The sequence below is a fragment of the Python bivittatus genome, unplaced genomic scaffold (genome assembly GCF_059951505.1).
Source record: "Python bivittatus isolate LINGU-HERP-01145 unplaced genomic scaffold, Pbiv_v1 ctg000330_np1212, whole genome shotgun sequence".
Lineage (NCBI taxonomy): Eukaryota > Metazoa > Chordata > Lepidosauria > Squamata > Pythonidae > Python > Python bivittatus.
This window is the reverse complement of record NW_028277058.1, coordinates 30,465,027-30,486,562: the sequence shown is the minus strand read 5'-3', so window position 1 is coordinate 30,486,562 and position 21,536 is coordinate 30,465,027. Positions and strand designations below refer to the sequence as shown.

Here is a 21,536-nt window from a genome sequence, read left to right as displayed (position 1 = left end):
TTGTTTTTAATGAAACATGGAGACTGCTAATTGTGGCAGGTACAAGTAAAATAATTATTTTTTAAAAATAGATGCATCTTATCACAAGTAAACATCACTCACTCTGGATTGGATGAATGAATGTGAGCTAGTTCAGAAAAACCATTTAGGGACAGCACAGTTGTGACAAGCCACAGATTCTTGTGAAAAAACATCCCTTGTCATTCTTGAGTAAGCTAATACTTTTTCATTTTATTCTAAAATGAATCAGTATCAAACTGAATTTTTTATCTATCTATCTATATCAATCATCTCATAAATAAACCAGAGTTAAAATAAACCCTAGAACCACAAGTTTGTATATAAGAAATTGGGAAGGGAAAAAAGCACATGAATCTGTAAGAATAAGACCACCTCGATAAGGCTAATGAACAGAGCGCAGATTGTTTTATTTTAGCATTCAGAATATGATTAAAAAAAGATCATAGAAATAATAAAACTTAAAAGCATTGCAAAGCAAAAATGCCTGTGTGTTCTGCAAGACATTCTAATCTTCAAGGCATTAATGAATGCCTTAAAAAATCAAGAATCCCCATAAGGACTAATATTTTTTTATTTATTAAAACTGTTTATATATACCAGTCCCATGATTCTGGGCAGTTTATCACATACAATGAAAATAAAATATAAAACAGACAACAAAATCAACTTTCAGAAATACTGTAGCAGCTCAGGTCACCACTACTCATTAAAAGCTTGCCCAAATAAGATGTTTTTCATAGGTTTGCAGAAGGTCATCAAGGAGGGGACCAAGGATTAAACTGGGGGCAAGGTGTTCCAGAGCTTTAAGTCTACTATAAATAAAGCCTGTCCCCCTCAGCTCAAAGGGTGGACTCTAGCATCTCTCTCAATGATCTCAAAGGGCAGAAAAGAAATAATTTTGAAAAAGACTGTACCTCAAATACCCAGTGCCACGCCATGTAGAGTTTTGCAGGTCATGACCAACACTTTAAATTGGGCTTAGAAGCTTATATGTAACCAGCAGAGCAGTTTAAGAACAAGTATTATGCTGTAAAAGTGGGACTTGCCTACCAGCAGCCTAGTCATTGCATTCTTCAACTGTTGCTTTGAGTCACTCAAAAGCACCCCCACATATAGCACTTTAGAGAACCACTATCTACCAGAGCTTCTGGGTCCAGTAAGGACTATAACTGGCACGCCAACCAAAACAAAATTTCTAGCCTTCAACTTGCTGCTCTAGCCAGGGCCATAAGACAACCACACACACACCACCAAACCATGGACCTGCTCCTCCAGTGGAAGCACAATTCTGTCCAGAGCCATCACGAGAACTAAATTAAAGCCAGTATGTTTCTGAACAAACAGTAACTCCATCTTGCTAAAATGTAACTTGAATTTGGTTATCAAAAAGCTTTTCGTAGTGGAGCTACTGGAACACATCTTCAAAAAGGACGCAAAAGGCCACATAATAGGCAAGATAACTCTGTATTTTGTATCACCTTCCCTAATGCCCTTATTCTGATGAAGCAAGGCGTGATAGCTTATGCCAAACTACCTGTTGCTGTTTTGTTGCCTCATAACAAAACATTGAAACTGCAGTGTTCATGGTTTCCTGCCCAAGAGACTGTTAAGAATCTTGGGACTGACAGACTGACTGATTTTGGCTTCTATGCTGCTCAACTCCCACAGGATCTGAGCAGCTGGAAATTGGTCCCAAAACATCTGGATGCTCCCAGATTGAGGAAATGATGGTAAATTAAGGCCTAACTTGTAAATTCGTGGGTATTAGTTAACAGCCTTTGTTGTTCATTTGCTACACTTGACAAATCCTTTACATGGTCTAGCATTCAGCTTCATACTTGCCTGCAATATGAAGCAGCACAAGCCGTAATTTCACAGCTTTGACTCTTTTCCTGTGCTGTACCAAAAGGCTCTTAACTTTGGTCTGAATGGAGGAAATTGTCTTTTTCACAGAAAGTGCTCCTATATCTTTTAAAATATATATATATTCCATTTATTACATCCGATTATATAAACTGCCCAGAATTTCATGATGGCAAAGTGTAAATGTTGTAATAAATCATTTATTCTATAGATGGGAAACTATTATTTTAAAAATTCAGTAAATGGAACATTTGTCAGATTACCAGAAAGTTAGTCTAACAGTACTATTATTAAAAAGTCATTGCAGCATTAGAACTGTCAGTGTACAATGTACAGTGTACAATTGCAATTGTACAGATTTTTTTTACATAGGGAAAATAGATTTGGTAAGTACAGCCATTTCTGAATCATCATTTTATTCAAGATTTACATGCTATTCTATTTCAGTTCCTCAATGTCTAAGTATGAACTCTGCATTACAGAAGCAGCAGAGGCTGCATCATAACTGTAGCCTAACCAGGTCACTAATATAACCTCCATTTCTTCACCAATAAATCCCTTTTCTGTAACAAATATCACCCTTAGAATATTTTTGGCCTCTCCAGTGCCTCTTGCTGTTCTGATTTTCTGTCCTATTTTAAAAGCAAGGAGTGTGCTACATAGACTAAAAATAAATGGTCCTACACAATTTAAATTCATCCACATGTATAACCAACTTAAATTTAAATAACACAATTTAAATTCATCCACATGTACAACCCACAGATTATATGCTACAGTGTTCCATGGCCAAATATTTCGCTTCTGGAAATCCAGGGAATATGGCTGAAGGAATGCATCTCTAGTGACTCATTTAAAAGACACCCCCAAAATTCCCTTTACGGACAAAGTAAAGGGCTCTGATTCATTACAGAGATTTGCCCAGCAAGTAACAATAAATTGGAGCTTACTTGATGAGCCTACTGACAATATTGTAAATTGCCACAATTTGCCTAATCAATAATCCCTTGGCACATCCAAGCCATGTATACCACTTGACACGCTGTGTCAGAGTACTGGCTCTTCAGAAGAGCTCCCTTTGCTTTTTGGGTCCTCATGAATATGAAGAGACTTCCCTCAAGTCATTCGATGTAACTATAAGGTAAATACTAAGCAAACAATTAACTGCATGAATTCAAATGGAGAGGTGAGTTTAAGGTGTTGGTGAATTCCAGTTTTATTTCCTTGCTATTATTTCCACCTTCACTGGTGGGTAGACTGCAGCTCTGAACAAGTCACTCATTATCCTAATGACACACAAGCTTTCAGATCCAGAATGAGTTAATTACATTCCGTGGAGGCTCTACCAATTAACCTGAGCCACTGTCATCAGTTGGCTGTGGCAGAATCACTTCTCTCTATGCTGGGAAACAAAAGTAGTTTTACCTGTACATCAGCTTAAAAGAAATGACTTCAGCAGGTAGTGTGTATGACAAAATAACATGTCTTTCTTTTTGGAAACGACACTACACCATTTCTCATAAGAGTTTCAGGGATACAGTTGAGGGAACAGATGGCAGGAAATGATACCATTTGTCACTTCCCCTGATAGCCACTCGGCTACTTTTGGAAAGCCAAGCATGGAGAGTTAGTGAAGCAAGTTCCAAGGGTGGGAGAAACTCAGATCTCCTTTTCCTCCTTTATCAGAGTGGATGAATCGGCATTTCAAGGCACTTATCCACTGCTAACTAAATAAGGCTACCTTGGTTGATTGTACTAATTTTTAAAGAACTGCACCCAGTCTTCAAGCTTTGTTGGAAGGTCAGGGGATGGCAGGCTTAAAACCCTGCTATAATCATATTTCATTTTGGAGAATACCTAGTATGAAAAGGAGAGCCCTGATTTTCCCTCTGCTTCTTTCTCTGCAACTCTCTGTTCAGAGACAAAACTCCACTAAAAGAGAGAGTTTACCTCTGCTAATGCCCTGTATGTCAGTTCAAAGAAGCTTCTTCTCAATTATAGGAAGCAGAGTTTATGAGTAGGTTTTTTTTTTACTTAATCCAATGAATTTTTTAAGGCCTTGGTTGCCATAATACAGTATAGCTAATTCAGTCATGGCTCCCAAGGAATAACTATTAATTCCTGTGTGCTGGTAACAGGTGATAAAAGATTGGTCTGCCCCCAGCGACTGGTGGACCCGGATGGGTTTCAGAGGGATCTGGGGATTGTTCCTGCTGGTCTGCTGCACTGTCTATCTGAAGCCTTGGTCGCTGCTTAGAATAGGGGGGTGGCTGAGGTTTTGGATCAGATTGCATCCATGCAACCTCTGCCCTCTCGTGCATCCTGTCACTCCCCGTGGTTCACGGAGGAGCTGAGGGAGATGAAAAGAGAGAAGAGACATCTAGAGTGTCACTGGCACTTAACGAAGGATGAACTAGACCAAACACAGGTTAGAGCCACTATTAAGACCTACTTTGTGGCAATAAGGGTGGTGAAGCATCAGTACTTCTCTACCCTTATTGTGTCTTCAGATTGCCATCCTGTAGCCTTGTTTAGGATAACACGTGTCCTCTTGGGTAGAGGGGGCTAGGAGAACCTCTTGCAGGGATATGTGGAAGAATTTGTTCAGCATCTATCAGACAAAGTTGCTTGAATTTGAACAGAGGGTGTCGTGCAAGTAGGTTCTAGTGGTGGTGAACTCTTGAATGAGGGGGTTGTTCCTTTACCTCTTAAAGAGGACCTGGTTTGCCCCCTCCTCAAGAAGCCATCACTGGACCCCACTATACTGAACAATTTTCATCCAGTATCTAACCTCCCCCTTCTGGGGAAGGTGGTTGAAAAGGTAGTTGTGCAGCAGTTTCAGAGGACCTTGGATGAAGCAGATTATCTTGATCCATTTCAGCTGGGATTCAGACCCAGGTATGGGATGGAAACAGCACTGGTCACGCTTTTAGATGATCTCTGGCAAGAGCGGGATAGGGGTTGTGCATCCATCCTTGCCCTACTTGACCTCTCTGCAGCTTTCAATATCATGGACCATGGTAACCTGGATTGGCTCAGAGGATTGGGGGTGGGCAATACTGTGTTGTGCTGGTTCTCCTCCTTTTTCCAGGGTTGTTTCCAAGTGGTGGTGATTGGGGAGGAGAGATCCTGCCCTCGGCTCCTACTATGTGAGGTGCTGCAGGGTTCAGTGCTCTCTCCACTCCTATTCAACATCTAGATGAGGCCGTTGGGTGAGATCATCCTTTGCCATAGGGTGAGGTATCATCAGTATGCTGATGATACCAAATTATACATCTCAGCCCCTGGAGAATTAAGCAATGCTATGGATGTCTTGTCCTGGGGTCTGGAAGCTGTGAGGGTCTGGATGGAGAACAACAGGCTTCAGCTGAGCCCTGGCAAGACTGAATGGCTTTGGGTTTTGGGGCCTGCCAGTTCTAAGACTATGCCATCTTTGAGGCTGGATGGGGTTGCACTGCCCCAAACAGACCCAGTGTGCAATCTGGGAGTCCTCCTGGACTCACAACTCCTGCTCAAAGAGCATATGGTGGTCATGGTTAGGAGGGCCTTTGCACAGCTTTGTGTTGTGCACCAGTTACACTGGTTACTGGATCAGGGGGACTCTGCTCCCAGTTATTTATGCCCTAGTCACCTTCCAATTGGATTACTGTAATGTGCTCTACATGGGGCTGCCCTTGAAGAGTATCCAAAAGCTTCAGCTGATGCAAAATGCAGCAGCATGGGCAGTTGTGTACTCCAAAAACTGCACATCACACCTCTGCTTCACAGGCTGCATTGGTTGCCAGTTGCTTCCAGGTCCAATTCAAGGTGCTAGTTTTGACCTTTAAAGCTGTACATGGCACAGGGCCAGGTTATCTGAGGGACCACCTCTCCCCGATTACATCTGCTTGTCCCATCAGATCTGGCAGGGAGGATATGCTTTGGTTCCCATCTGCTAGAGATTTACACTTGGCAGGTCCTAGGAGGTGGGCCTTCTCTGCCATGGCACTCGTCTTATGGCACATTCTCCCTCCTGAAGTGAGGTCAGCTCCATCCCTCCTTATTTTCCAGAAGTCGCTCAAGACCTGGCTATGTCATCAGGCCTGGAGGTCTCAGGGGACCACTGAGATCTTGAGGTGGCTCTGTTGCTGATCAAATCTCTTGTGTGTGCTTTTTTGTTATTGTTGTTAATATGACTGTGTTTATTGCTTTATACTTTTTTTGCTGTATGCTGCCCAGAGTCACTTCTTGTGAGATGGGCGGCCATATAAATTTGATTGATAGATAGATAGATAGATAGATAGATAGATAGATAGATAGATAGATAGATAGATAGATAGATAGATAGATAGATAGATCCTTGATCAAATGGGCAACTTTCCTCCACAAAGGAAGCTGGGAGACTGTCACTGCCCCTCTTTCTGTCCCCTTCTGCCCTATTTTTCCATCAGTGATGTCTGCAGGAGGCAGTCAAAAAAACAAAATGGGAGTCATGGAAATGCAGTTAAAGCCTCTCCTTTTGAATGTGCATCAGCATTGTATGCATGTATAGTATATGGGGCAGGGGGTGATCCTGCTGCTGGAAGCACCATCTTGACTCTTTTGACCAACCCCTGCAGATGGCACTACTCTCCATTAAATGTCTTGTTCCTATTCAGACAATGTAATTGACTGGGGTGAGTTTATGGTCTTTACTCCTGCCACTGGCCTACGGTATTACCAGGATATACATTGATCCACCATAGTAAACCACATTTCATTTTAGTCAAGGTCAGTTAAATCCCTATGGACACATTCACACATCATGCTGACAGAGCTATTACCTTGGCCTTTCTTGGAGCCATGCAATAGCCAGGGACAGTCCCTTGCTGTAACAGATCCAGATCCCTCTTTTCACTTCCAGTAACCATTAATGGCAGCTGTTAGTCAAAGCTGCTTATGCTTTCTGTTCTTCTCTTGTCAGTCAAGTCCACCCAAGAGGGCAAATTCAGGTGTTGATATTTTTCTCCTTTTTGATAGAGATTAAGACAGCATGCCTTAAACCTACCTAGCTGTCACATCCTTGAAATTGATAGTAGCTTTTCTAATATGATTTTCAATGCCTGTCATTGAAGGATTTCAACTTCAGATAAGGCATACTAACCTTCTAAGCAATTGTCAAAATTCTTTGTGGCCTTTTTCATAGATCTCATTATGTACTCAATAGACAGACTTGTCAACAACTCTTTTTATCTCATATTTACAATGAAATATTGGGGCTGCTGTTTTATCAGGAAAGTACTCTGATATATACACTATTACTGTCAGTAGATTAGCTCCTAATTCATTTACCAGCAATATAATGAACAACCTTTGGACCAGAGCCATTTTTACCGGAGCACTGATGCCCTTGTCTCCTGGCTTCAGAGAAGCCGTATATGTCTATCCAAGCACAGAATAATCACAATTCATAATATGTCTCACACTGAAGTTGAAGCTCTTGTTTCTTGAGCAAATGTTGTAACTGCTACATATTTCCTATATCTGTTTTCTGTTGCCAATGGCAATGCCAGAAAGGTTGATCTGAGATAACGTGCTCCAACTTACCTGGAACAAGGTGTTTGGTCCTTGCAGCCTGGCAGGACTTAAGGGAGCAACAGGACTGAGGCTGCTCCAAAAGTGAATGCTAGAAAGCAGTGGACTCGGGGTCAACAGTAACCCACTGGGAGTCTACAAGACAAAACACACTAGCTTAGTCATGTATTGATAAACATTGCTATATGCAGGCTGGTATACCATTCACTTTCTCACTTCTATTATAGCTTTTTCAGTACTGCTTACATCCTATTTTCTAATGCTAAGATTTTCTAATAAACATTTTGAATAGAGATATGTAGAGCCATATTCTAATGTACTATGTTTTGTTAGTATCCCTGTATCAGTTCTAATGTAACACTTTCTAGTTGTTTCCCCTGGAACATGCTTGATGAAGGCACAGCTGGATTCAAAACAGCAGTCTTTCAATCATAAAACAGCTATTTTATACCCCACACTAGATTGCTGGAGTCATCTAAACTTAACTACTATTTATTATGTAATATATACTGAAAACTGATTTCCGATTGAGAGCCATGGCGAGATAAACATCCCTTTTTACAGCTGGATGGCGTTACAATGGAGATGGACGTGGGACGCAGGATCCTGGCTGCCGAAATGCTCTCCAGATTAAGGAGAGATCTTTGAGATAGCCCATGTGACTCTGCACACTGCTCCTCGTGAGTAAACCACAGGAATAGTCATTTCATAGTTTGCCTATGGGTCGAACAGCCGGGAATCAAGGGATGAATCATCTTTGCTCACAGTCATTAATGCAGCGTTTTTAAAGGACATGAAGCTCAACCAAACCTCACTTCTTAATCATTTTGGATTTTTTTTTCCTGCTGCTTTAAGACCCTTTGGAACAGCAAGTTATATTGTATTCACTAGGCAAATCACCTTCTCCTTAGAGAAAGAACTTTTAAATACGATTTTTATAACCTTTTGAAAAATATTACTTTTTGGGTTAAACAGCAAAAGGGTGCTCAGAATATGGAGTTTATAAAGTTTAACAATGGATTAAGGGATCAGATGGACTTGGAATTATAATTTTAAATGCCCACAAAGAGGTTTGAATTAACTAGAAGAAATTTTCCCATGGGAAAAAAGATGATTGTTTTTTTCATGATAAGGGGACTTTGAAGGTTGGACACTAGGAAGCTAGAGGATAAAGAAAATGGAGCAGAAATCTATAATACAAATGTGGGAATATTTGTCTGCCAAGCTTCTTGACAAAATAGATGAATTTCTTGATGAGATTGACAGAGCATGTTGTAATGGAATTACAAAACAAGTTGCAATGGATGATTTTGAAATTACTTTGAAGGGGGACTTAAATGTAACAAGTAATGAGAAAGATGACGCTGGAAGTTGCCGACCAGAAATGGTTGACACTTCAGCGGTTCGAGCACAAGCTCCACGTGGCAGGGTGAGCTCCCATCATTCGTCCCTAGCTCCTGCCCACCTAAGCATAAGCAAGTAGATAAATAGGTACTTTCACCCCGGTGAGAGGAAAAATGCTGGCGGCGCCTTGCACAGGAAAATTGAATTGGTTTCCAGTTGCTGGACGCAACGCAATGGAAGAGACTTGATTTCCTGCGACCACCAGCTGGGCCCTGCCCTAGGAAGGAGGCAATGGCAAACCACTTCCGAAAAAACCTTGCCAGGAAAACTGCAGGGACTCGCCCAGGCAGTTTCTGTAGGATCGGTCACAACTGAATGTGGATTAAAAAAAAAAAACACCAATGGAATGGATGGATGACGTATTCCCAGAAGGAGATATTCACATATTGAACCAGGAAACTGACATGGGGGGGGGGGGAGAGAGAGAGAGAGATTTTTTTTACTGGATATACAAAAGAGCTCTGTTAAGGTTCTGAAGGACTTTATTAGAAGTGACAAACAAAAGGACGAACTTTACTTACTGGGTATACAAAAGGAATCTGCTAAAGTTGTGAAAAAATTTTGGCTTGAAACACAGATGAACAGAAAACTAGCTCTGGGATTCTTTTTGAAGGGGTTAAAAGATATTTTAAAGAAGTCAGGGAAGAATATAAGGTTGGCTTATTTGACCAAGACTAAAGGAGAAAAATGGTTACATGGTTGTCCTTACTGGACTTTTGCTGATAAAAAATGACTGATGAAGCATTTGGATTTTTTGTTTTTTTTTATTCAATAGATGAATTATGAGAGAGATTATGTTGTATTTAGAGATAGTGATAAGGTATTAAGTTTGTCTTTACTTGCAGTAAAGGGGGATGAAGGGGGAAGTTCTTTTTTTTTTTTCCTATTTTCCTTTTTTTTCTTTTCCACACTTTTTTCTTTTCTTTTGTATTTTTCTGATTGTATTTTTTGTAGCCTGTATCGGCTTTTATTCTTTTCATTTACAATTCTTAATAAAATTATTTGGAAATACACACACACACACACACACACACTGAAAACTACCACCTATTTCATTGTTCCCCTTTACTTCCCTGTGTCAGAGTACATCAATAATCTTGAAAATATGCATTGGATTATGCTCGTAACATTTTTTTAAAATCCTTAGCTCCCTTTCTCTCCTCTATATGTTTGTACATTAGATAGGTCATGTTCACACAATACACAGATGAAGAAACCTCACTTGGTAAATGCACAAATGTACTGTTTTTATCTCATTCCCTCCATAGACCACTATGGAGTCTATGTAGTTAACTGCAGTCTCAGACAAGTTATGTTATTGAAACTCAGTGTCTTCCATCTTGAATCATTTTCACCTAAATGCTATACCTGAAGTTTGTGTTAAGTTAGAGAATCAGATAAGAGATCCAAGATGGTAACTGAGTATAAACAACATGGTAAGCCTGACTTTAGCCAGGCCTTCTGAGTTTGGGTTAATTTTTTTTTTAATTAACTATTTTTATACTTCAAAATGGGGGGGGGGGGTTGGACTAGTAGCCAAAAGATTGAGGTTCCCACTATCAGCTATGGTCGTGGCACCTCAACTGTTGTGCATATAAGACAGATAAAGATTGATTCCTATCTTTCTTTAATTCAGACACTCAGTAAAGATACGATCTGTGTCTTCAAGCTTTTATTGCTATGTGATGTTTTGTTGCTCTCACATTTTAATGTTGCTCTCAAATTTTATTAAATAATTTTACCTATTTCTTTTTTGTTTCATAGTAAGTTTTAATTATTTTTGTTTCCCATTATTGTTGGAACCTGGTAGGTGAAAGTTAGGATGTAATCAAGCAAATACATGCATGCATTGGTTCACAGTTTGAAAGCTCTCAACCTTATATATACCTATCCAAAGTATATCCTATTAAGTTGAATGTGCTTATCTGAAATAATTAGGCAGAGGATTGGAGCTTCAGTCCAACTCAGCTTGTGTGAATCTTCTGTACTCATTAATTGCTATTTTCAACAGAATGACTCACAAAAAAAGCTGAGATTTCTCTTGCAAACAGCCCACACCTCTGAAAGCAACTGTCAGGTCATTTATTTTTAAAAGAACTGCAAACTCTCAGGCTTTTGTACTTAAAATAACCATGTTCCCTTTTTTAGTACTATAGACTGAGTTGATCATTGCTCAATGTTAAACTCTTGTACTGCAGGTTTTGGCAGTATCAGAACTAAGATCTGAAGTTGCTAATCAGCAAAATGTCTGATTCCCTTTGTTGTACATAGCACTTGAGGAGCCTTTAAGCCAAACAGAGGCAAATACCAAATGTTAGAACTCCAGTCTAATCACTAGGTTAGTTAATCCTGAAAGAGAGACTGCTACAGTATTCTTTGAACTTTTCACATTCTCCATGGGAAGTTAGTTTATGTATTATTAATACTTGGTAAGCTAGAAAATGTTAAACCTTTATAAAGTTAACAGAGATTTCATGAGATAGTTCTCAAGAGATAAGGTTTCAAAATACAAAGTTGTTCTCGGAACAAGATATGGTTCCTATGTGAATTGGATGTGGAAAGAGTACCAAGCAGGGATTGGCCAAGCTTTGTTGGAAATTATAAAACTGAATGGGAACTGTAGCACTTGGAGCCATCGCATGGAATGAGGTACTGCACACAGCTGGCATCCTGTCTTGATGCTTCTGGAATTCTACCCTAATCTGGACAGCTAGAATCTAAGTTAACTACTGTAGATATGTATAGTTACATATGAGGGAGAAAGTTTTTAATCCAGTATGTAAACAGTGAAAGTTGTAAACTTGTATTTATTTCTATGTATTTTGAGGTTCTGGAAAAATAAAAAAGACAAATAGCACTGGAGGTTTATAAAGACTATCTGTCTAACACAATCGTTCTGATCTTTGGAAAGTTGAAATTCCGAATTCTTGAAAAATTGTGTTGAAAGAAGAGGGAAAGCACTACTTTAAGACTGAAACACCTAATGATGATTTAAGCTACTTCAGGTACAAACTGGGGAATGAGACAAAGGCAACATAATGAGGGCATAGATGTGTCATTAGGGGATATGAAGATAAGACCCAACCTAAGAAACAGCAGCTGGGGGAATTGGCTTCAGTGATCAAGATTTTTAAAGCCTCATACATTCTGCTATGTTAAAAGCAAACAAATCTCATTATGGCTAGTCTTGTGTGAATCAAGTCTTGTTTACTTCTGCTTCTAATACATCCATACTATCTCTTTTCCTGATATATATGGCATTTCTCTGCATCCTTATGATTTCCCCATCCCATCATTCCCTTGATTGCAATTAACAAACAATATAGTATTGGAGAAGCAAAGAAGGAACAATTCCATTTCCACCTTAATCCAAACAGGACTGCTCCCTGGAACGGGCTATTTATTCATGGTTTTGATGAAGTGCAATTCAGGATGGCTTTTAATTAAGTGAGGCAAACCATTTAGACTCATAACCACTAAATATATGTTGAAAATAGGATACAACATGATTTTATATCTCTTGGCTTTCTTGAATCAAACTTGTTGCCAGGGCTTTGGAACAATGAAAAGAATGAACTCTAGCATGTACTTTTGTGTAAAATCAGTGAGGGCTACATCACTACTACAGTCATCCACACTGCTTGTAGGTGCTAAATCCACATCCTTAATCACATCTTCAGGAGATGAGGTCAGTAACTGCCATTTTACAGAACTCCCCCTCCCACACACCTGTCGCTCTGCATAGCTTATATGCATCTGAACATCTATCCTCAATGTACCCTGGGCCTAATCTTTTAAAAAGATATCAAGAATGTCTCTTTCTCTGAGTATTTGCATAATTAAATTTCTATGACTGGCATTAAAAGTCATGCTAAATTCCACAAAGGTTTATAATTGAGTACATGTGCATAGGAATAGGCTGGAAAAGTCTTGTTAAGATTGCACAGTGTTTGTTTAAAATGCCAGGGTTGGTTCTGCTACTGGATGGACAACATAAAGCTTTGGTAAGATGACAATGTAGGAAGAGAAGACTTGCAATTGCCCACCACCATCCTCTTTTTGGAAACAAATGGAAAATCCAATGCTTAGTTTGCAGAATGCATACCTTTCAATACCAGTCCAGTTCCCAGAGGAGCAGAGTAAAATAAAGCTCATCTGATCCTCAGGGCAAAAAGGAGAAACAGTTGTTTCCACCCTCACTTTAACCTTACGGAGTCAGCCTCTTCTATTCTGAACATCATCGAGCCATTTTCTGATTAAATAAAACAGTCTGACCTAAACATGTCATTTCATATTTTGCTTGAGAAAGGCATCGTGCCAGCAGAATACAAAAGGTTATTAATCTGCAGAGTTCCAATGCCCCATTCCTCACTGAGGTTCCAGTTGCCAACTGGCCAGAGAAAAAACAAAACAGTTTGTTCTTATGCATTCACTGTAGATCAGTATTTCTCAACCTTGGCAACTTTAAGACCTGTGGACTTCAACTCCCAGAATTCTGGGAGTTGAAGTCCACAGGTCTTAAAGTTGCCAAGATTGAGAAACACTGCTGTACACTGCTATGTAGATATTTGCAGGTCCTGACACAGAATGGTTAAATTTGGCTTCTCTATGGCAGGGCCCACATTACAAAACAAGTTACACTGGACTTGACACAAGCCCTGATCTTAGAGGCCATGAAACATATACTTATTCACTCAGCCCACTTCAGGATTTTTTTTAAAGGTTTACATTTCTTGATTTAATAATGTCTTACTTACTGTAATAGGCAGGCTACCTAGAAATATTAAAGAGAGGGATATTTCTCTCTAGTGATAGTGATTCCTTCTGGACATGTTAGGCTATAGTTCAGCCTTATCAACTTGCAAATGGAGTCTTTTCTTGCAAAAGAAAATTTGTTCTTTTCTCCATGTTGAATAGTTTATACCAAGAATTCTGCAAGATGAAGTCCCAGCACATCTGAAGGTCTCCAATTTGGGAAACCTTGCTCTATTTTTTAAAGACCTTCACTTCAAAATATGGTACTGTTGTAGAGTACCATACATTCCACTAAGCCACTAGCAACAGCTTTTTCCAGGCTCGTGGAAATCTGAAAAAGTTGGGCTGGGCTGTTTTCATGAAGAGCAGAAAGATGCTTTGCTCACACAAAGTCTAAAGCATTTCTTCCAAATAATTTTCAAAGCATGTGCAGCCCCAGTAAGAAACTTTAGCTTAAGATGATCTCTTATTATAATCCAAAATAGATGAAGCTCATTTTATAATGACTAAGACTCCTCACAGTTCTCTTTTCAGTTGAAAGACACTTAATAGTCTCTCCCTAAAAGACAGTAAAATCTCTTAATAAGCAGATGAAATGTCACCTTTTATGAGTACGTATATGTAACATATAGTGCTGGAAAAAAATAACCAAACGTCCTTTCGCATGTACAGCTGGGGTTTGATCAAATATGTCCTTACATTTGTGTGCTAGTGTTTTTGGATCACATTTCACATATGGTTAAACCCATTCTAATTATTTGGATTAATTTCAATTCTTGTTTGTATTTCCTCTAAAATCCCTCTGACAACTGTAATTAGTTTATTCCTGCCTTCATTAACCTGGTATCTTCCAGACGCAGAACACAGTTCCTATTTTTGGCCATGCTGGCTAGGAGCTGTGGTCTAACACATTTGGAATGACCAAGCTGGAGAAGGTTAGTTTATTCTGTTTGCCTGGAGAATACTGGAAGAATATTGCCAATATACTGCCACAACCACAACATGGTTGTGGTAGTACTTCTCTTTGGAACCTTCTCCCCAAACACATTTTTGTAATGCTTAAAATTATATGTAATTTTACAAATACATATTTGTATTCACCTTAAGGACTCCACAAATACATATTTGCTGCTGCTCTGACTTTGTATACTGTTTTGTAATGTTTTTATTTATAATAGCTATGTAGTTAATTGTTATTAGTAAGTACAACTATAGGAACATCTCATCCGCTGGCCAGAAACAGTTGCATAGACTTATACACCATCTGCCAAATTATTTCCTAGGTCTTGCCTATTTTCTCCAGGTAGGAAAAATCACTTATCTACAGCAGGGATAGGAATTCCTAATTCTCCCCTTCCCAAAATACTGGAGTCCACTTCCCCCACTAAACTGATCCTCTTCCCATTGCAATTGATTCTGGTTGTTCAGCATTCAACACTTCTAACAGAAGGTAACTTAAATAATAAATTGCATACTGGCTGTCCACTGTCCCTTTTACTTTAAAGTATTTTTTGCAATGGCATATATTTCTAAATTCTTTCCCAAAAAAACTTGGAATTGTTTTACAGTTCTAAATCAACAACCAAGAAGGATGCCTTGTTGGTACAGAATTTTGAGAATTACAGCTAGGAATTCAAAGACACCCCTCTTACCTGTGCAGTGAAGAAAGCAGGAGTCAAGGATCCTGAAGGAAGCGCAGGGCTATTGAGGGCAATAGAGCCGAGGTCAGTACTTGAAAGAACCATTGGAGGCGCGGAGATCTCTAAGCCTTTGGGTTTCTTAGCCTTTGGGGGCAGAGAAGGAGATTTTGCTTTGGATCCTGAAGAGAGGTTCAGTGGCTCAAGAGAATCTGAATCCTGGCAGGTAGACTCCAGATAGATGTTTCTGTGTTCTGAGGGAAGGGGTGAGTTAGGTGACAGAGATGGTGATCGGGAGGAAGATGGCGAAGCTGAGGAAATGCTAGTTGTGTTGGGCAACATTAAGGATGATATTTTTGCAGAGACAGAGGATGCTAAAAATGCAGAAGCATTTGCTGCTTCAGATGTAGATGGCAATGACACAACGGGCCTCATGATTTGCTTGTCTGTTTTGTTTGTCACAAATCTAATAACAGTCCGGACTTCTTCCAGAGGTGTAGCCTCTTCCAATTTCTCCTCCAGCTTCTCTGTTTTAATTTGCTTGAGAGTTTCTGGCTGATTTTGTAAGGAATTGATGGTGAAAGATGAGTACAGCCCCGAGTGAATATATTCATTGCGGCTTGTGCCTTTCAAGACTGGGAGACCATGCCTATGCTGTTCTCTGCTCTCCAGAGGTATCTTGCAGTCGCTGTCCTGCAGCAAAAGGTTTTCCCTGCTGATTTCCACAGCATGAGGATCCATCTTTAAGATCTCCGGGAATGAAACAAACTTGTACACAAACTTCTGACCAATCACCTTCTTGATAATGTTCTGCACAAAATATCAAAGCAGATATGAAACAAAATATGTAAGTGGCTTGACAAAATAGTTCAAAGTAATGCAAGGGACTGACTGTGCAAAAGGTTCCTAGATCCTGGCATCTCTGGTTAAAAGGATTGGAAGAATGAGATCTTCACAGACTTCAAAAAGCTGCTGGTAATTCAATTACCAGCACTGAGCTATATGGCCAAATTGTTTAACACAAGATTTGACAAATATGGTTAACGATAGCACTTCACAGAAAATTCAGGGATTATTTGTTTTCCCACTACACTTCCCTTTCCTCTGTACTTTCCCCTTTCTTTTCTAACCTTCCAAAATGTAATTCTGAGTATACCCAAACACTGTTCTTCTTTTTAAACTACAGTACATGCAACATTGTCTTTTCATACTATCCAGGAGTATTGTACTTTTTTAATGTATTCATTCTATATTCCATCCTCATCAACGTGCTTAACATAGATTGGATGGGAACCATTTTAATTACCCCTAAAATGCTTTTATAAGACAGTACAGCATTACAATATCATATACCATAATGCTGATTTTTGTATTATAGTATTTTACTACTATACCACCATAACATAATAGGGCTGTGAAACCCTTTGAAAGAAGTGCTTCAGAAAGCATAGGAGGGCATACAAAGTACCACTTTTCACATTTGTAAGCAGCTGTGACTTTTTCATGTTCACACAACTGCTTCCCAAGTACCCCAGGCTGTCTCTGCATTCATGCACTCAGAAGAGCCAAGTGGCTATGTTTGCAAATCATGCAAAGCTAGCTAGGAATGGCTTTCAAAGCAGCCATGCAAGCTATTCTACCCTTTTATAAAAATGGAAAAGAAATTCCTTTCTTCTCCATTTTTATAAAAGGGTAGAATTTTATTTTCATTTTATAAAAGGAGATTTTACATCCTACTTGCTGATGCAAAGTCATGGAAGCCAGATTGTTTTGTTCTTCTGTAAAAAAATAATTTTACAATTTTCAGGGTAATAACTGAAATATATGCAGCAAAGAATTTAACAAATACTTTATAATTCTGCAAGTGCACTGAAAGGAGAGCATTCAAGTCTCTGGGTTGGAGAAAACAGGTATATTGTATACATAAGACTATTTTTGTTTACTGAAAATTAGAATTTTTAAAAATACCTTGTCATAATAGTATCTCAGAGCTCTGCTCAGTTTATCATAATTCATGTTAGTTTTGTTTTTTCTGAGTCCCCACAGCTTAGCAACTTCTTCTGCCTTAAGTAACTTAAATTCACCATCATTGGATGTCCAACAAATCAGGTGTTCGTGTTTCTGATCAAGAAGCAACTGCAACAGGAATTGCCACAGCGTGATTGCACTCTCCATGCCTACAATAAGCCAAAACAAAAGGAGGAGAATACAGAGAATGTGAATACTGCTTCACTCAGAAATGGGCAACCTTGAATGTTAGCCTACAATCTGCAGGACCTATTTTTGGGAAGTCCTTCATCTTGTTAAGATGATGCTGGAAAAAAAATCACAGTAAGCTATTTAAAAAATGAGCATGCTTTCCCACTAACTGCCATTGTAAAACACACACAACGATTTAATGTAGTTCAACTTTCTCAGTTTAAAAATTAGGAAAAAGGGATTAAACAGTTCTCACCCCATCATTAGTACTATCATATCACAACAATCATTACCCAGCAAATTTTTACTGAAGGGGGATCATTCTAGAAAGTGTAACCCACCTACAAAAGAGATGTCCATCCTCGTTAAACTCAAGTTAGTTTCAAACGCAACACTTAGGTAGGATTCTCTGTGTAAGTATGTATGTATTTAAAAAGTGGAAGTACAAAACAGTGCCAATAACTAGTTCCAAAATTGCATTAATCCATAGTTTGTTTAACCAAGGTTGAATATGATGCAAATGACTGGAATCACTTATGTCCCCCACACTATAAAACTATGTTTTACAATCTGGGAAACCTGAGTTCACATAAAATGGTACACAAAACACAAGGAAATCCTGAAATTGCTTATCACCATGTATGAACTAAAGCCATTGTTCTAAGTTTTAATTTGTGTGTGTGAACCCAACCGGTGTTAGTGGTGACTCTATCGCTTACTGTTCTTGGGAATCAGCATAGATCAGGATGCCTCCAGACAGAGAACTCTACCACATCGAAATGGAGTATGCCACTGTCCTGTCTCTAAATGTCTTCGCACGGAAAAAATGAAGTTGAAATTGGTAAGAAACTACAGGCGGGCTGCAAACGTAAGTAGTCATCTTGTTAAATTTTATTTATGATGCACAGCGTGGCTGAGCAACAAAAGCCTCCTCTGAAACTTCAATATACCCAACAGCTTCCCTGTGGAGACTGACCTGAACCCCTCGTACCTTGTCTTTAAGCCAGTGTTGTCCAAACTTGGCCACTTTAAGATGCGTGGACTTCAACTCCCAGAATTCCCCAGCCAGGCTGGCTGGGGAATTCTGGGAGTTGAAGTCCACTCATCTTAAAGTGGCCAAGTTTGGACAAAACTGCTTTAAGCAATCTGAAAACATTTTTATTTCAATGAACATTCTCATTTGACTTCTTTAAGTGCTGTTTTTAATTGCAATGTATGACTTTATAGTTTATCATTTGTACCCGTTCCATTGTGAACCCTGCAAGTATACTCCAATGTAAAAAGAAAAACTAAGTTATTTAAGAAAATACGAGTCTGTGCAAAAGGTAAAAACCTAAAAATAGCACTACCATTTAGTACAGAATAATTTCTAGTTTAAATAAACTTCCTTTCTATCAGTAAAACATTAAAAATGCATTATGTATCAAAGAAAAATAATAACCCAAGGGAGGCATATTAACCCTTGGAATTTTTAAAAATTGCTTATTATTTAGTTTTTTTGGATAAATGGTACTTAAAAATATGGGAAATAGCATTGACCAAAAAATGAGTACAACTGCAAAGTCTTAACTGGTCCTTAGTTTATGATTATTTTACTCATGGTTAGTCACCATTTTTAGTTAGCTAAACAAAGTAATGGCTAATAGATTATTCCTGGCTATATCAATGTGTAGTTGGACAGAAATACTGAATAGATTTTTAAAAATATTTGTATATCACCTTAAGATTACAAATGTTATTATATAACTATATATATTTAACTTTCTGGTTTGGTTCTTTATTTTTGCTGCTTTCTTATTTTCAGTGCTTTTAAAACTATAAATTTTTGAAAATGATCTTTACGGTCAGCCTAAAATGCAGAGCTCAAGTACTTCTAAATGTGTTTAAACCAAAAGTCAGGCTTGGTTAGTACTTGGATCTGAGATTACCAGGAAATCTCAGCACTACAGACTCACCTGGCAAGGTTAAAAGAACTCTTGGCAAACTTCTTTCCTCTCAGTGCCAAGAAAACTGCACAGACCTGTCCATGATGTCACCCAGAATCAGGCTCACTGCATGAGCTTTTAAACTGTGTTCATTGAACATGTCTGCCACTAGATGGCACACAATTTCTGTCTCTCTGTACAACCTATTCTTTTGTGTTTCTTCGGCAGTAAAAATGCCACTTTTCTTCTACAAGATCCTAGATAAACTGTACATGAGGAATCACTTCACATGATTTACTAACCTATCAGGTCTTAGTGCAGTACAGAGAGGATTTTAAGTTGTTTATTGTTTGTGTTCGTGTGTGTATAATACATAGATTGTGTGTGTGTGTGTTAATTCAAACACATATAGAAAATCCCTATCTATGGCACATAATCAAAAAAGGTTTTATTAACCTCTCAAGGCAATATGCTGTGGAAAAAACTGAATGTACAGGAATATCAGTTCCCATTTTTAGCATTTTTACAGCCATGTTGTTCAAAAAATGTATCTCTGATATTTTCACTGCTCCAAAAACGAAGTTCCCTACAGGGGCAGGAAATACCACTAGAGAATAGTAGACAGGAGTTTGATCCATTGATTTCCATCCATATAATGCAAAACAACAGAGCTTAACTAAGTAGGGATTTTAGAGGCGTTCTAATTTCTCATAGTACCTTAGCAATTCAAGGTAAATTCTAACAGAGATTGAGGGTAACCCACTTCCATCCTAAGATAAAAGTAGCAGGAATGCCTGACGGAGGCCCAGAATCTTCCTTTAGATCAGTGTTGTCCAAACTTGGCCACTTTAAGATGAGTGGACTTCAACTCCCAGAATTCCCCAGCCAGCCATGCTGGCTGGGGAATTCTGGGAGTTGAAGTCCACTCATCTTAAAGTGGCCAAGTTTGCACAACACTGCTTTAGATAAACTGTAGCGTAATACAAGCTATTTTGGATACATTATGTGAAGCCTAGTTTTCTGGAGAAGTCCATAATGCTGGGAACAGGGAAAGAAAATAACAGCAAGTGAATGGATCTGGTTATAGCAGCAGTGAATACACCATTGGAGGGTTAAAAAAAACAGGTTGGGAACAGAAAATCTATCCACCTGGTTGCTAAGAGTTGACATCAACTTGATGCACAAAATGGTACATAATCAGTCAACTAATCACTACAAGCGATAGGCTTGTGCACTCATATTTTCACTTCCATTTTTAAACTAAAATGTAATACTGTATTGTTTTTAAGTTTTGCAGTCTTAGCATTATGTTTTTCTTCCAGAACCATCATTTAGACCAGGGGTTCTCAAACTGTGGGTCATGACTCTTGGGGCGTCATCAGCAACTGGAAAGGGAGGTTATAATTTTAAAAAATATATATTCAGGCTTGCATTGGCAGACTGACAAAACTCACTCCAGACGTTGCTGTTCACTTTGCAGAGTTTGAGAACCTAATGATATATAAACTAAAATGTAATTATTTTAAAGTAAGTGGCATATTTATTTCTGGCCAAACCTAACCTAACTCCAATGTAATCATAGTGTTCTGGATAGGAGTTCAACACAGGAAAATTATAGTGAAATACTTCATAATTCTCACTATTTTACATTCTGCAAAAGATTAGTTATTTATCAAATTGAGAATGCATGTAACCCTACCCCCAAAAAATACCCTTTTTAACCAAAAGGTAACAGGAACACCTTGAATTGATTCATCAGTAACTGCCTATCAACTAGGACAGTATAAAACACAGTGTAATAATCTCCACCTTTGCACATACCCAGTTCTAAAAGCCCAATAAAATATGGGGCCTATCATTAAAAAACATTATCAAACTCAATTTGTCCCTTCAGGCACCTCCCTCTTTTCCCAGAGGGTTTAAAAATTATAGAATCATAGAATGTAAGGGTTTGAAGGGATCTTGGAAATCAACTAATCCAAATCCTCACCTAATGAAGGAATCCACTACTACAGCATCCCTGACACATGGTCATCCAGCCTTGATTTAAGTACTTCCATCAAAGGTGAATCTACTACTTCTCTAGGCAGTCTACTCAATGCCATCGTTAAACGGCTTTTAGGAATTCTTTCCAATATCCAACTGAAATCTTCTCCTTGTAATGTAAAGCCACTATTCT

The 21,536-nt window shown here is 38.7% G+C and overlaps 1 protein-coding gene across 3 annotated transcripts in view; it reads right to left on the bottom strand.

The window, feature by feature from the left end:
- The window catches only part of ELK3 (ETS transcription factor ELK3), a 50,156-nt gene that overhangs the window by 3,760 nt on the left and 24,860 nt on the right, over positions 1-21,536 (bottom strand). For all 3 annotated transcript variants that reach the window (XM_088141900.1, XM_088141902.1, XM_088141901.1), the window contains 3 exons: positions 17,202-17,410; positions 15,249-16,043; positions 7,450-7,572 (listed from right to left, as the gene is read on the bottom strand). In XM_088141900.1, coding sequence (XP_087998026.1) covers positions 7,450-7,572; positions 15,249-16,043; positions 17,202-17,408 — 1,125 coding nt within the window. In that variant the 5' untranslated portion in view covers positions 17,409-17,410. The remainder of the gene's footprint in view (positions 1-7,449; positions 7,573-15,248; positions 16,044-17,201; positions 17,411-21,536) is intronic.